Consider the following 14,350-nt stretch of genomic DNA (forward strand, 5'->3'; position numbering starts at 1 on the left):
TGTGTGTTGCCGGTGTGCAGATCAGCAAAGTGAGAAAAAGAAAAATGAAGAAGAAGAAAAAGGCTGACTATGTCTTAGTTGTCTTACACAAACAACCTGATAAAAGGTTCTTTATTTTTGTTTGTTGCCTGTGTGCAGATCAACAGAAACGAGGGGAAAAAGAAACATCACCATGTCTTGGTTATCCTACACAGACAACCTGGTAAAAAGTTCTTTATTTTTGTGTGTGTTGCCTGTGTGCAGATCAGCAAAGACAAAAACAACCACCACCATGTCTTGGTCGTCCTACACAGACAACCTGGTGAGCTGCAAGGTGGACATGTGCGGCATCCACGGCACCAACGGCGCCCCCTGGGCACAGGTGAAAAACTTCGAGTGCACTCCGGAAGAGATCTTCTTCGTCACACAAGCCATTGCCAAAAAGGACAACAACATCTACGGCACGGGTGCCAAAATCGCCGGCAAGAATTGGACAGTGATTCGCCTGGAGGAGGATGACGGAGTGTTGGTCCTCAAGGGCAAGGACCCCGACAACCAGAAGAAGACCATGGTGATGGCACTGTCCGGGCAGGCAATCGTCTTCGGAACCAGCAGTGATGAAAGCGTGCAGGGATCGGTCGTCCGTGAAGCAATACAGAAGATGAGGGATTACTTGAAAGGCTGTGGCTACTAGCTAAAAGAAAAAAAAAAGACAAGAAAAAAACAAGTGGTTGGTTGGGATGCTACATAGGGACAGCAGCGTTTCCTGTCTTTGTTAATTCTGGTTGTATTGTTGTTTGTTTTTATCCCAGTTTATTGAAGTCTAGGAATTGTGTATGTTGGTACGTTAACTGGTAGCATTGTGTGGTGCTTGTTGTCGTTTTTTCTTCATAAATCTGTGTACCGTCTCCTTTTGAGAGAATGGGTCGTGGTCAGTTTTTGTGGTCAGACCAGACAGAACAAGTCATGCCTTGTTCGCTTGTCTTTTTATTTATTTATTTTTCTTTCTCACAGATGAAGAGCTCAAGTAAAATGTGCTCAAGTTAACCTGGTTGTATGTCCGGTTCTTGTAAGCCGATCTGTCCACTACTGAGTACAAAACTTAGCTGAGGAAAATAATTTATATAATGAACTCGGAACTATTTCTCTGTCACAAAAACAGGACTTTTGGAAGTGATAAAAGTACATGAAACACGGTGGACTGTGTGATCATTTTGCATTTGATAAAAGCATTCATTACTGTACTTGCTTACCACAAACGAATTTAGATGCATTTCAAATGGATCTTGTATCTTTGAAAAGTAAATCTAGATGTTCAGAGATACGTGTATTAGTCAGTGGCAATGTTCACAGACAAGTGAAATGCCAGACTCGTCCTCAGAGCAACAAGGGCAGTAAACAGTTGGGGCTGGTCTTGAGCTGTCCTCGTTCTGTTCTGAAAAACACAAAACCCGTTAAAGAGACATTTCCATTGTAATATTTTTTGTGTGTATTGTCAGAACTGTCAGGGCAATAAGAGAGAAAGAGAAAGCGAGCATGCTGTTCTTCGAGTAATGAAAGTCTGGCCCATTTTCTTTGTTGGTATAATTGAAAGATTAACCTAAACTTACCCGTAAGTTGAAGTTTAATTGGAGTTGAACCTCACAGAAGGGCAGCGCCCCAAAAGAATTTGTTTGATGTAATATGACACATCCAGTAACACAGTTAATGTAGTCCAGTATATTTTACACTGTATCATACAAGAGGTGTCCCATAACGGTTCTAAAACACATGAACACCATGAACACAAACTTGCATCAACAAGCTGTGAAGTGATTGATTGATCACGTGACAAATCAGACACGTATTGATTGGCCCAGATAGTCAGCCTGACTTCTTTGATCATGGTTCTTACGTGGCGCTCTCTCATGGAGTGTGACCAGCATTTATAAATTTCATGTGAGGACACTGTCGATGATTCGGCCTGTTTCATCACAATGAAAATTATTGCTTGCACCTGAGGTTTGAAGTACTTGTTACAGGTGTAGTCACTTGTGAAACATGCGTTCCTTTTTTTTTTTTTTTTTTTTAATCGAACAAAGTTAATCTGAGGGTTTTTAGTATGGAAATCAAGTCCGATTTTTTTTTTTTTTTTTTTTTTTCATCATAATGTATAATCTTATGATTTTAAGTAAGAAAATCTGATCCACATTTGAAGAATTGTTATCCAGGCCCTGTTTGTCTCGATGGGTTTCTGGTCGCTATTTTCTTGGTCTTCGAAACATTTTGGGTTTGGGTTTTTGTTTGTTTTTTAATACCAGTGAAGGCTTGGTAGTGTTGTCTTCTTAGGGCTGTGCCAAAGTGCCTCAGCGCTGTAGGAAAATGGTCGATTCCTGTCAGAATCTGATCAAATTGGATCTGAAAATAAAATCCAACAGGCAGTCTTGTGTGTGCGTGTGTGTTTTGTGAGCTTAGCACCCTTGTAAAGGATATGGAATTTATGTTAAGTTGATTTGTGTAACCTGCACTTATGTAACCAACCAGCAGATAATGTGCAAGTCATAGCTGTGTGTCACACTTGTAATTTTTCAGCTTGGATTTGGCCCAACTTTTTTTTCCCTCAATGTGACTTGGAGAGGTGCAGGGGTTGATTGGAATGCACAAACTTTTGTTCTGTTCAGAGCTTTGGAATGAACATGTTAATTTTTTTGTTTCATACTTACATTGTAATCATGTGACACTAATTGTGCCTTCTTTTTTTTCTTTTTTTTTCTCTCTTTGCTGGTTTTTAATTTTTTTAATTCTTTTTTTAAGAACACATAATGGTGTTAATTTTTGCTGTTATAATTACCTGCTGAGTAAAACATCTGTGTAAAACATGTGGCTTGCTAAAGCCGTCAAATTTATAAGCAATAGGTCTGATATATTTTGCCTGCCAAGTTTTGACCAAGAATCTGTGAGATCTATATTCATTGTGAATCTGTTCTGGGGGGAATCTCTCTTTGCTTTTATGTATAGTTACTTGTTTTCTTTTGTTGTTTTCTTTTTGTTTGTTTTTTTTACAGAGGGAGGGGGGGGGGGGCAGTTTTCAGCTGCCTTTTCATGGGCTGAACATTTTTCTTTTATAAATCACGTTTTTGATGTATGTCATGTACACTTCCTTTTGGGGTCACCTTAGTATATTAAGCTTAGGTGCTTTAGAAAACCAAGATCTGTGTAAAGAATCTGATTCAAGATTATGAAAACTTTTCCCAGAAATCTTGAAATTAAATCCATTTTACAGGCATGCGTCTGTGCAAATGAAATTCACATTGTGGCCTGGGTGCGCGCGCATGTGTGGGTGTGTTGCAGTGCTTCAACAGTTTTGCGATGCGAGTGAATTTACAATGAACCCCTAGACTGCATTCAGAAAAGATGCAGCTTACAGGTGAGGATGTCAGTCACTGTTCTTCATCTGGACTTCCTTACCTTTGGATTGCATTTTATTTGATCAGCTGACACATGACACTACTGACAAGTACGTAAAAACTTGAAACTACACTTCCAAGTCATGCCATACTGTTGGATATTTTACTTGGCTTCAGCAGTATTTGTATTTCTTTTTCTCACAACAGAAATTCGGGCTGCTCTCCCCAGGGAGAGTGCGTCGCTATGATACAGCGCCGCCCATTTTTTTTGTATTTTTTCCTGCGTGCAGTTTTATTTTTTCCTATCGAAGTGGATTTTTTCTACATAATTTTGCCAGAAACAACCGTTTTGTTGCTGTGAGTTCTTTCACTGCACTAAGTGCATGCTGCACATGGGACCTCGGTTTATCGTCTCATCCGATGACTAGTGTCCAGACCACCACAAGGTCTAGTGGAGGTGGAGAAAATATCAGTGGCTGAGCCGTGATTTGAACCAGCACGCTTGGATTCTCTCGTTTCCTAGGCGGATGCGTTGCCTCTAGGCCATCACTCCACAAGGGGTTAAAAAAAAAAAAAAAAAAAAGGAAGAAAAGAATGAACCAGTGAATCCAAAATTATCAAAATCCATTGCACTTAGCAGTTCTGAGTTCGGCTTGAGGTGGGTTCAGAGTGGACTTTTTTTTTTTCTTTTCCAATCTCTGGTGGGCATGTGGTTTTCAACCTCGGGTCATCAGATGAAGTTTTCAATCTCAGGTCAAGATGTGCAGACTTGACTTGCTTATGCCTGAACGCCTTTGTGTATATGTGGCACAAGATTAACTACACGTTTCAAAGATCCCTTTAACACCACGTTGGCATTCAGTGGGTTATGGAAACTGGAACATACCCAGCTAGAAACCCCTGAAAATGGAGTGTGGCTGCCTACATGACGGGGCCCACAAACGCAGAAGGAAACTGCTGGCACTCTTGAAAGCGACGTTTCCTCTTCCACTTCCAGAAATCCAACATATGGTATTTATGTAGCACCTTGGTCTTGTGCAGAGAGAAATCAGAGCACTTCCACACTGGTTATTATCACCCATGCATAACTTTTCTTAATTCACAGAAAAAAAGAAAAAAATTCTCGTCGACAGAAAGCTGCAGAAGCTGTAGATCAGATGCAGGAGAAGGCGGGATGAGGGGCCTGGGTGAATAATTCTAGAAAGAGGAACGTTATAAGGCCACACTGGGAAGAGCTGCGTGCAGAGATTTGTCAAAGTGAAAAAAGGGAGCTTATACCAAGTGCAAGGTCCAGAAACTGAGAGAGAACGGTGACAAAATGTGGAGTGTTTTAATCTTGGAACGCGGAAGAGTGGATTCGAAGATGATGGAAGAGAAGTGAAATGGGGTGTAGAGGTGAAGGCAGCTACACAGATTGGAAGGGGCAGAGTTGTTTACAAACTTAGACACAGAGTGCTGATCTTGTACTTTATTCTATGTGAGACAGGGAGCCAGCATGGAGATGTTGCACCATGTCACTAAAGAATGTTGCTGTTCTGAAAAAACAACAAAACAAACCCAAACCAAAATGACCATAAAAATTCATTAGTATATTTATACACATAGCCATGTAACTTGTGCATTCATCATCTCATTCTGTCTCAAACTGAAGCATCAATTGTTGCCTCAGTCTCTCATCAAAACATCACACAAGAATATCCCAAGCTAGCAAAAAAAACAGTCCAGACCAAATGATATCCATTGACAGTTTTTATAATATTGAGATAACTGGTTACAATGAAATGAAAGGGGTTGTGGTTATAATATATATATTTATATATCCCAGTAAACGCTGAATAATAAAACCATGGCACAGTTTGAATTATTACAGGAAAAATTATTAAAGTGTACAGCAGCATCGTATGTCAAGACTGGTTTGGACATAAGATGCAATGCAACAGTAATATATACACTCAGAACTGTAACCCTTCTGGGCAGCTTATCCATAAGATCTTCAAATTTCTTCTGTACAAAAGGAACACCTGGACTGTCTGATAACAGCATACAAGTCCATAGAGATTAAGTCTAAAAAGTGCATACGTAAGCGTCATCCAAAACATAAAAGTGTTGTCCACAGAGAAGTCTTAATACGTACGTTTGTCACAGAGTGAAGACTATGACATGCACACACAATTGTTGTCCACAGACAGTAAGTCTAAAAACATATACATTAGTGTTGCCCACAGTCTAAAACCCGCAAGTATCATTCGCAAGTCTATAACATACACACGCATACGTGTTGTCCACAAGTCTAAAACATTCACATGTCTAAAACATTCACACGTCATCCATAAGTGTATAACATACACACATTAGTGTTGTCTAAAACCCACTTAGAAGGGTCATCCACAAGTCTGTAACATATGTAAGTGTCATCCACAAGTCTAAAACAAACAAATGTAATCCGCGGACAAGCCTGAATTGTACACACATGCATAAGTCTGAAACACACCCACAAGACATAAGTCTCAGTGAAACACAGGCAAGTGTCATCCACAGACAGTAAGTCTAAAACGTATGCATAAAATAAGTACATGCCACACAAGACCCAGAACAAACTGCCTCTTCTGAATTTATCACTGAACAGTTCCCTAACCAAAAACGATGCACTCTGTGCATTTGTCTCATGTGTGAGAGCACGCACAAGTTCATGATAGATGCAGATGTGTTTGTGTGTTCGATTCTGGCTTACACCCCTGGTGACCCTGGGTCTTGTCAGGGTGCGCTGTATGTAGAGACACCCATGGACAACTAGTAGTGTAGCACATAGTATGTCTGTACGCATGACGAGCAACACAATTAGGTTGACAGAAACAAAACATTCACAAAACACCTTTTTTAAAGACCGAAAGAACAGAAACAACATTCACAGGAAGAGTTTCGATCATGAAATTCCAAATGGTATGAGCTCCCTTTGCATGTATCTCTGTCAAAAAAACAAACTAAAACAAAAAAAACAAAAAACACTTGGTATGCGCTCCCTTTGCATGTCTGTCAACCCCCCCCCCCCCCCCCTCCCAAAAGACAAACAAAAAAACACTCCCACTTGAAACAAAACAATGTCGCAGCCAGACTTTTGCAACAAGACTGCAACAAGGACCGAGCACAACTGATGCACAGCAGTGATACCACCATGAAATACTGTACACTGTACGGTAGCTACAATCAGTTGTGACAAACACCATGAAACAGCAACATATCAGTATCCCCAAAACAACAATGTGCACTGTAATATCGCATCATATCAACACACAACTCTCAACAAGTGATGTGAAACACCCTATTCTGACCACATCAAAAATAACCGAACAAACCGTGACACTATGAATAATTCAGAGTAACAGACACAACCTTGCCTATCAATAAATCTTGACAGCCATTCTGAAATGCGGGTAAAAAGCCAAACAATCCACACTGAATAAAGGAACACTCATCGAACAGTGAAACCGCTTTGCATTACTTCTGATGTTGGAGTGAGAATTGTAAGAATGAGGAACACAATAACCAAGACACACTGAGAAGAGGGAGTGGTGGGGGGAGGTGAGGTGAGGAGGGGGGGGGGGGGATGAGCAGAAGGAGGAACACAATAACCAAGACACACTGAGAAGAGGGAGTGGTGGGGGGGAGGTGAGGAGGGGGGGGGGGATGAGCAGAAGGAGGAACACAATAACCAAGACACACTGAGAAGAGGGAGTGGTGGGGGGAGGGGAGGTGAGGAGGGGGGGGGATGAGCAGGAGGAGGAACACAATAATCAAGACACACTGAGAAGAGGGAGTCGTGGGGGGAGGTGAGGAGGGGGGGGGGGATGAGCAGAAGGAGGAACACAATAACCAAGACACACTGAGAAGAGGGAGTTGTGGGGGGAGGGGAGGTGAGGAGGGGAGGGGGGGGGATGAGCAGAAGGAGGAACACAATAACCAAGACACACTGAGAAGAGGGAGTGGTGGGGGGAGGGGAGGTGAGGAGGGGAGGGGGGGGGATGAGCAGAAGGAGGAACACAATAATCAAGACACACTGAGAAGTGGGGGGAGGTGAGGGGGGGGGGGATGAGCAGAAGGAGGAACACAATAATCAAGACACACTGAGAAGAGGGAGTGGTGGGGGGAGGGGAGGTGAGGAGGGGGGGGGGGGGGGGATGAGCAGAAGGAGGAACACAATAACCAAGACACACTGAGAAGAGGGAGTGGTGGGGGGAGGGGAGGAGTGGGGGCAGGTGGAGGAACACAATAATCAAGACACACTGAGTTCAGTTTCAGTTTTAGTAGCTCAAGGAGGCGTCACTACGTTCGGACAAATCCATATACGCTACACCACATCTGCCAAGCACATGCCTGACCAGCAGCGTAACCCAACGCACTTTGTCAGGCCTTGAGAAGACACACTAAGAGGGGGTGGTTGGGGGGGGGGGGGGGGGGGGCAGGTGGAGGAACACAATAATCAAGACACACTGAGTTCAGTTTCAGTTTCAGTTTCAGTAGCTCAAGGAGGCGTCACTGCGTTTGGACAAATCCATATTGGCTACACCACATCTGCCAAGCACATGCCTGACCAGCAGCGTAACCCAACGCACTTTGTCAGGCCTTGAGAAGACAGACTAAGAGGGGGTGGTTGGGAGGGGGGGGGGGGGGGCAGGAGGAGGAACACAATAATCACACTGAGAAGAGGGGGTGGGTGGGGAGGGGGGGCGAGGGGAGGAACCAGCAATATATTTTTCTTTGCTTAAAAAAAAAAAAAAAAAAAAAAATCTTTTTAACAGTAACTTTTTATTACAAACCATGACAGAACACACAATGGGAGCAAGTATTTATTGGAAACGTTTCAAATTATGATGTTACTGATTTTGGTTTAGAACTGAACCCAAGAGCCCAGCCAGCCAAACACACATGGCTGTACTGAGCTGAAGGGGAAAAAATAACAAAAAAACCCAAAACAAACACACACACAAACAAAAAATAGAACCCTCACCCCCCACCCCACCCAAAAAAAAGGAATAAAAATCTGGATGGGAATGAAATGTGTTCAGAATCGCAAGGGAGTGGGGGGGTGGGAATGGTTTCTGATTCCAAAGAGCTGCTGAGCTCTCACAGGCAATCAAATTCTGTTCAATTCTATCATCACACAAGTGTGTGGAAGGGTGGGGGCGACTACTGGTAGCAACACTTCAACTAACAACTGCTGTTAGCACAACTTGACTTTGGGATACTAAAACAGCGAAGTACGAAGTATTGGTATATAAACAGTGAAGGATCACCATCTCAAATGATATTTATACACGATAAAATCCACTTACTTTTGTTAATAAAAACAACACAGCATTATTACATGAACATATAATCACAACTGAATTGAATTTGCATAAGCATAAAAATATAAAAAAGAAGAAAAAAAAAACCAACAACAACAAAAACCCCCACAAAAAAACGGAAAGATATTCTGAACATGTTTTTTTGAACAGTTCCACAGACAGAACAAGATTTATATAAAGACCATTACCTCTTCATGTCAATCAGTCTTCAGATTTTACAAACTGCATAATACTGTGTTTCATTTATCCATATTTCTTAGTATCATTTATTCATGACTGATGAACAGACCGTCTGCATTGTCAGCCCCAATCCAGGAATAAGTGAACAGAAATAAACACACCAACCATAAAATAAAGACCCCCACCCCACCCCTATCTCCTTATCCCCTCACTCCCATCCCCAACAGACCAAGAACCATTTGTTAAGAAAAAAGAAAGAAAGAAAAAAATAAGAAGAGCCAATGACTATGAATACAATCATAATTCAGAGTAACTGATGGTGTGAACATCTGGGTATAATACTGAAACAAAGCAATTCAGAAGAGCAAACTCTTCTGATTGTAGCGACTGTATGTAGCAGGGGAGACAATATTTCAATCCTCTCAAAATGTTATATATATATATATGTGTGTGTGTGTGTGTGTGTGTGTGTGTGTGTGTGTGTGTGTGTGTTTTCTTTTTCTTCCCTTTCTTCTTCTCATTCATTTTCTTTAAGAATGAATTTCGAACTGTCATTCCAAAACCTCTAAAAATTACTAGCTGATATGAATGAACTGTGTCTAATTATCGACTCAGAAATATGTGTTCCAAAACTACAAGGATTTATCTGAGAACTTGACTGACATGCACAGGTAAATGTCAACTGAATTTACATTTCTCCTTTCTGGGATATTGGTGGTTACTAATTCCCCACAAGACCTTTGGCCTAAACACTGAAAAAAATATCACCAAAATCATTTTTCCTCTTTACACCTGAACGTGGTAAAGACTGCAACTACTGTCCCTGCTTTACAGTCTGAATATACTGTCCCAGCTTTTACAATTATGTAAACACTGTCCCCCAGCTGTTACAATCTGTCAAAATTATCCCAGCTTTTACAGCCTGTAAACACCCCCAATCCCATGCATTACAATCTGTAAATAATATCCTTTGTTTAATATATGTAAAAACTGACCCACTGTTTTACAATCTGTAAACACTGTCCTTGGATTACAATCTTCTAAACATTGACCCCAGCTTTACAATCTGCAAATACTGCCCCAGCTTCACAGTCTGTAAAGACAGTCCCAGTTTTACATTCTGAAAAAAAAACCCCAAAACAATGACTCCAGCTTTACAGTCTGTTAAAAATTACCCCCCAGCTTTACAATCTGTCAACACTGCACTCTAGCTTTACAATCTGTCAACACTGCACTCCAGCTTTACAATCTGTAAATACTGCCCTCCAGCTTTACAATCTGTAAACACCGCACTCAAGCTTTACAATCTGTAAATACTGCCCTCCAGCTTTACAATCTGTCAACACTACACTCTAGCTTTACAATCTATAAACACTGCACTAAAATTTCACAATCTGTCAATACTGTCCCCAAGCTTTGCAATCTGTAAACACGGTCCTAACCTTAACAGTCTCTCTCATGGCCAAAAAACTGGATACTGGGTGAGTGGGAGGACCGTGGGATAGATATGATGAGACACAAAGAGTGAATTAAACCATTCAGATTAATATCCAGACAAACGACATGAAAACATTAAATACTGGCACCACAGAAGCGACAAATAAATAAATTATCTTTAAAAAAAAAAAAAAAAAAAAAAAAATCAGGGACGATTAGTTTGCCATTTGCAGTCCAAAACCACACACACACACACACAGAAACCAGGAACAATGGGAAAAACAAAAGAAAAAAACAAATGGAGTTAATCCCTCCACCAATCCCCCCCCCCCCCACCCCCAACTTCCAATCTCTAAATAAAATTTGCTGAATATCATTCAAAGTGTCATTACAACCAAAGAAAGCCATCATTCTGCATGTAAATGCAGCACAGCTGCTTCAGCAACAGAACACAAAAATGCTCACTTGTATAACATCAACATGCTCTTTTGTAAAGCGTGGAAACATTATATCCAACTTGAACTTCTCTGTGAGACCTGTGGGAAGGAGGAATTCTGTTCAACTCACTCCGGACAAATAGTTTTTTTCCCTTGTTTTCCCCTGCAGATGACCCATTTCATTTGTTAGGGTTAGGAAAAAAAAATCACAAAAAATACAAAACACAAAGTAACTGAATGAAACTCGCTGTATTTGACCCACTGACCCCTCTCCTCACGTTGTGTGTATGCCCACCCTCCTCCCTATCTTCACAGCCCTCAGAAGCGGAGTCACTGTCAGTTCCTTCTTGCTGGTAGCTTTCTTCACTGTAGACACTTTATTCAACATCTTCATCATCCTCATTGATGTCGAAACCTTCAGTTTGAAGTATTTTGATCACTTCAGCAGCAGTAAAAAACCCCCTGTCGTTATCTAATCTGCTTCAAAACTTTCTACTTGTATCGCCTGCAACACCATTTTAGATACGTATGCAGATTAGCTTGTCATGTGGAGTGCCGACTCAAAGGCTCGCTGGCGAGTGTGTTGTTACGGAAACTCAAAAAGAAACTTTCCATTCGACCCTTGACACGTTTACAATGCCCGGTGTAGCTGCGATTTTTATGCTACCCAATGAGAAAAACGTGGAAAAAATTTTAATTGTTAAAACCGATTTTTCGTTCTGTCATGCGGAGCGCTACTTTACGTCAGGAACACTGTGGCGTTCCATTGTCCGGAGTGAGTTAACTGACTCCATACCGAGGAATTCAAAGATAGGGTAAACAGGGCAGACGGGGAGTGGAATAAAAGATGATTACCTGAAATAAAAAGAAGTACAGTTAAAGAAAGTTTTACTTCAAGGACTTTGTCAAAGGGAAGTTGTTATTTCAAACTGACGGGCGCAATAGCCGAGTGGATAAAGCGTTGGACTGTCAATCTGAGGGTCCTGGGTTCGAATCACGGTGACGGCGCCTGGTGGGTGAAGGGTGGAGATTTTTACGATCTCCCAGGTCAACATATGTGCAGACCTGCTAGTGCCTGAACCCCCTTCGTGTGTATATGCAAGCAGAAGATCAAATACGCACGTTAAAGATCCTGTAATCCATGTCAGCGTTCGGTGGGTTACGGAAACAAGAACATACCCAGCATGCCCACCCCCGAAAACGGGAGTATGGCTGCCTACATGGCGGGGTAAAAACGGTCATACACGTAAAAGCCCACTCGTGTGCATACGAGTGAACGCAGAAGAAGAAGAAGAAGAAGTTATTTCAAACAAGATGAATAACTGATAATGAATGTAAAAAGTAAAAAAAAATATCGCTTCCAATGACTTGTGGTGACACTTCTGTGCAGGTAAGGCCAGAGACTGTGAGACTGTGTATTTCTTCCTACCGTCAGGAACGAAACAATCACATCCTCTTTTCTTGTGATACACACAACAGTGTATAATGAACTGTCTGCTGACATTGACTGCACTGCTGGCGGTTACTGTCATTAACTGTCTCTAAAGTTCGGGATGGCAAGCAGAAATGTTGAATGAGGACAGGTTTTTCATCACCCTGTCCCTCAGACAACTAAAAGTTATCTGTGAATTTCAAGCACTGCCTACTAACCCCCACTTTTTACACTCCCAACACAAGCAACAGCATTTACTCAATAAATCAGTCTTAAAACTATATCATGATCAGATGTACAGTACTATATCACACATGTGAGTGAAAGTCTGGAGAATTCAGTCACTTGCTTATTCCAGTTAGCAGACTGTGTAAGTATAACAGATTTTCGTGTTTTTTTTGTTTTGTTTTTAATAAGAATAAATATATATTTTCTTATAAGGACCATTTCTTAATAAAACATAAACAGCTAACAGATGATTACTATTTTTTGTACAAAGAATGTCACAGTGAAATGTAAAATGCTGACAGATTAATGACAAAATCATAACAGAACTCCTTGCTTTTCAACAAGAAATTGTAAAAGTTTAGCATTAGAATAATAGAGAGAGAAATCCTTCCTCATCCAACAATAAACTGTTAAAGTTGAACATATGAATAACATAAAAAGAAAACCAAGCTTATCCAATGATTAACTGTAAAAGTTTAACACATCAATAATATACATACAAATCCTTGCTTATTCAACAACAAACTCTAAAGTTTTAACACTAATAATACACTTACAAACAATCTGTGCTTTCCTACCAATAAAATCTACAAATCTAACAAATGAATAACATCAAAAGAAATCCTGGCTTTTCTAATACTCTTCAATGTGCCTCTAAATCTAGTTTGGTGTGGACTCGCATGTGGCCATCAAGTCCTGGTTTGAATCTGCATGGATGTCCGCAGTGACGGCAGGGAAACTGTCCAGGCTATTTGGGCACTGATGTTGCTGTCCTCCTATTCTAGCAGGCCTTGGCAATGCTGCTCCGATGGTTCTTCTCAAAGCTGTCGTGTGCTTGCTTCATCAGTGCATACCGCTTCATGATCTAATGAACTGTAAAAGACTAACGTTAACAATGAAAAAAAAAAATCTTTGAACATGACAAGCAGAAAATGCCTGAGAAATCTAACTCTGCAGCCTCCGTCCCATTAGGGTCTAGGTTTGTCTACACACCATTTTATAAAAAAATTTTTAAACTGATGTGTAAGACCTCAAATCAGAAAACGAAACAAGACTCAAGATGATTAAAACAACCACCATTCACTTCAGCCATTCCCAAATGAAAGCAATTAAAAAACAACAACACAATTTGGCAAAAAAAACAAGGCAGCAAAGCAATACACAATTTCATGGACAATCTTGGCGGATTATGCACAACTTCAAAATACATGACCAGGGTTCATCAAATGCAATGGCAGTGAGGCCTACAATGAATCCACTTTTGTTCAAATTGCTGCAATGATCAGGAATTCTGATGTCTCATAAATATGCATCACTGACGGTTCATAATGGTACAGGACACACTGCATGTTCATTGAGACAGAGAGAGTCTGAGATGTTGACTTTTTTTTTTCTTAACAAACAGATGATAAAAAGTGTGGAATTTTGTATTGGAGCATCAATCTGATATTTTCGTCATCTGCAACAAAGAAGAGTGGTTTCCCTTGGCCATATCATTCCTAAAAAAGTATGACTGAAAGAATGCCTGCCTTTGTGTGTGTTTAGTAAGATAAATTCGTTCTTTAGTTTAGCATCTTTTCACTATTAGTGATATTAGACGATAAAAAAAAAATATATATAAAAAAAAAATTAAAATTAAAAAAAAGAAAGAAAAAAAATGGGGTGGGAGGGGTAGGGAGAGGGGAAAGAGAAGTCAGAATAAAACAGAAAAAGTAGAAAACTACTAAGAAATGCATAACTAACATGAAATTAGCTTTAACAGTAACAATTCAATAATGATGATAATAACTAAAACCATTAACATAATTATGAAGTACATTAAAGGAATGTAGAAATAGGGCTATGAACTAATGCCTTTAAAAGTTCTACTAAAAGAACCTCATTAGAAATAACTTCCCCAAAATCATCTGCAGAATAGTTACTCTC

The 14,350-nt window shown here is 40.5% G+C and overlaps 1 protein-coding gene across 1 annotated transcript; it reads left to right on the top strand.

Moving 5' to 3' along the window:
• The first annotated feature begins 213 nt into the window (after nt 1-213).
• On the top strand, nt 214-3,263 carry LOC143276384 (profilin-1-like). The gene has a single exon (XM_076580870.1). The coding sequence runs from the start codon at nt 272-274 to the stop codon at nt 671-673; it is 402 nt and encodes a 133-aa protein (XP_076436985.1). The 5' UTR covers nt 214-271; the 3' UTR covers nt 674-3,263.
• The last annotated feature ends 11,087 nt before the right edge of the window (nt 3,264-14,350 follow it).

The sequence above is a fragment of the Babylonia areolata genome, chromosome 32 (genome assembly GCF_041734735.1).
Source record: "Babylonia areolata isolate BAREFJ2019XMU chromosome 32, ASM4173473v1, whole genome shotgun sequence".
NCBI lineage: Eukaryota > Metazoa > Mollusca > Gastropoda > Neogastropoda > Buccinidae > Babylonia > Babylonia areolata.